We start from the raw sequence: 1,342 nt of genomic DNA, 5'->3' as shown, positions 1-1,342 counted from the left end.
GTATTTACTCAACCTTTATTATTTAAAAAAATTCATAAAAAAAAGGAAGGTGAACGAACGTCTTACAAAACCCCCCCACATAAATAGGACATTCCGTCCAGCTCTGGCTATTGGCAGTTCTAGTATTTGACAACATCAGACGCGATTTCCTGGTATTAGAGAAACCCATTTCAAAATCGGTCATCACAAAGAAATACTAGAAATCCCAGTCAGCACTTGCTAGGCAGCACGGAGCACTTGTACACAACTTTTCAGACACACACCCGCGCACACACGCAGTTGGGAACAGATCCCGTAGGAAGAGAGCCTCCTTAAAAAATAGTAAACGCTTCTCCAAAAAAAAAAAAAAGGGGGGAAAAAGAGAGTTATTTACAAAACGCACATGGAAATACAGTATTGACAGAGCGTGGCTGGCAAATCAACATGATTTGAATAGAGAAAGGACTATGGCACGTCTTGCTCGAAAGCTCGCACAGCAGCCTCCTTCGAGTGTCCCCGCGGGAAGACAGCTCCTGCCATCCGCGACGCAGTGCCTTCTCCCTCCCCACCTCTCCTCCCGCCCTCCCTCTCCTCTCCACCCCTGCGCTTCTTGCCAGGTCCTTTTTACACTTGGATGACCACCGTGCTGGGGCTCTGGAGCCGGGTTTTGTACTGGTCTAGCCAGCTCCTCAGCTCCGAGATCTTGTAGCCCTCTGGTCCTCTGCCTCCCTGGTACATCACCTTCTCCTCCTGGATGATGTAGAGCCTCTCGAAGTAGGCGCCGTAGGCGGCGCTGGAAGCATTGTCCATGGTGTCCACGGCCAGGGGGCAATCGGGCGCCCCTTCCCTCATCAGCTGAGCTGCCCGCAGCCTGTCCTGGAGGCACTGGTGCTTGGGGATGTTGTAGGCTGCGTCCGAGCTGACCCAGCCGTCGGAGGGGTGTGCTTCTTCGATGTACACCAGCAGGAAGTCGGCAATGTCCACGAAGTGCGCGGCCAGGCGCTGGAAGGACCTCAGGCGGGCCATGAACGGGGGTCAGGTGCAGCTGCCGAAGTTGAGGATGAGGGGTCTCTTGCCGCGGGCGAAGTCCAGGATGCGGAGCCTCTTCTGCCCGTCCAGCTGGATCACCTCGGGGTTGGGGGCCAAGGAACCCACGTGCGCCGACTTGAAGAAGTCCAGCTTCTGCCCGTGCCACACAGCTTTCAGCGACTCCAGCGTGAACATGCGGTTGGAGTCGGACACGCAGACCGGGGGGTCGTCGGGGGGCGGCTCCTCGCTGGCGCTGGCCGCCTCCTCCGCCGTGGGCATCGTCAGCATCTTCTTCCTAATGCACAGAAAATCCAGGAGCCAGAGCATCACGGCC

General features: G+C 56.0%; 1 protein-coding gene across 1 annotated transcript; it reads right to left on the bottom strand.

Annotated features, from left to right (window-relative positions):
- Window positions 1-603: 603 nt before the first annotated feature.
- On the bottom strand, window positions 604-1,335 carry DIO3 (deiodinase, iodothyronine, type III; the record flags this gene model as incomplete). Its single annotated transcript, XM_009074204.1, is given in 1 exon segment — window positions 604-1,335. A coding segment is annotated over 1 exon segment (732 nt), but the record flags the coding sequence as incomplete, so codon positions are not given.
- Window positions 1,336-1,342: the final 7 nt, after the last annotated feature.

This window comes from Acanthisitta chloris, unplaced genomic scaffold, assembly GCF_000695815.1.
Source record: "Acanthisitta chloris isolate BGI_N310 unplaced genomic scaffold, ASM69581v1 scaffold43624, whole genome shotgun sequence".
In the NCBI taxonomy this organism is placed as follows: domain Eukaryota; kingdom Metazoa; phylum Chordata; class Aves; order Passeriformes; family Acanthisittidae; genus Acanthisitta; species Acanthisitta chloris.
Note: the sequence above shows the minus strand (reverse complement) of the source record. Positions and strands in the feature narration are given on the sequence as shown.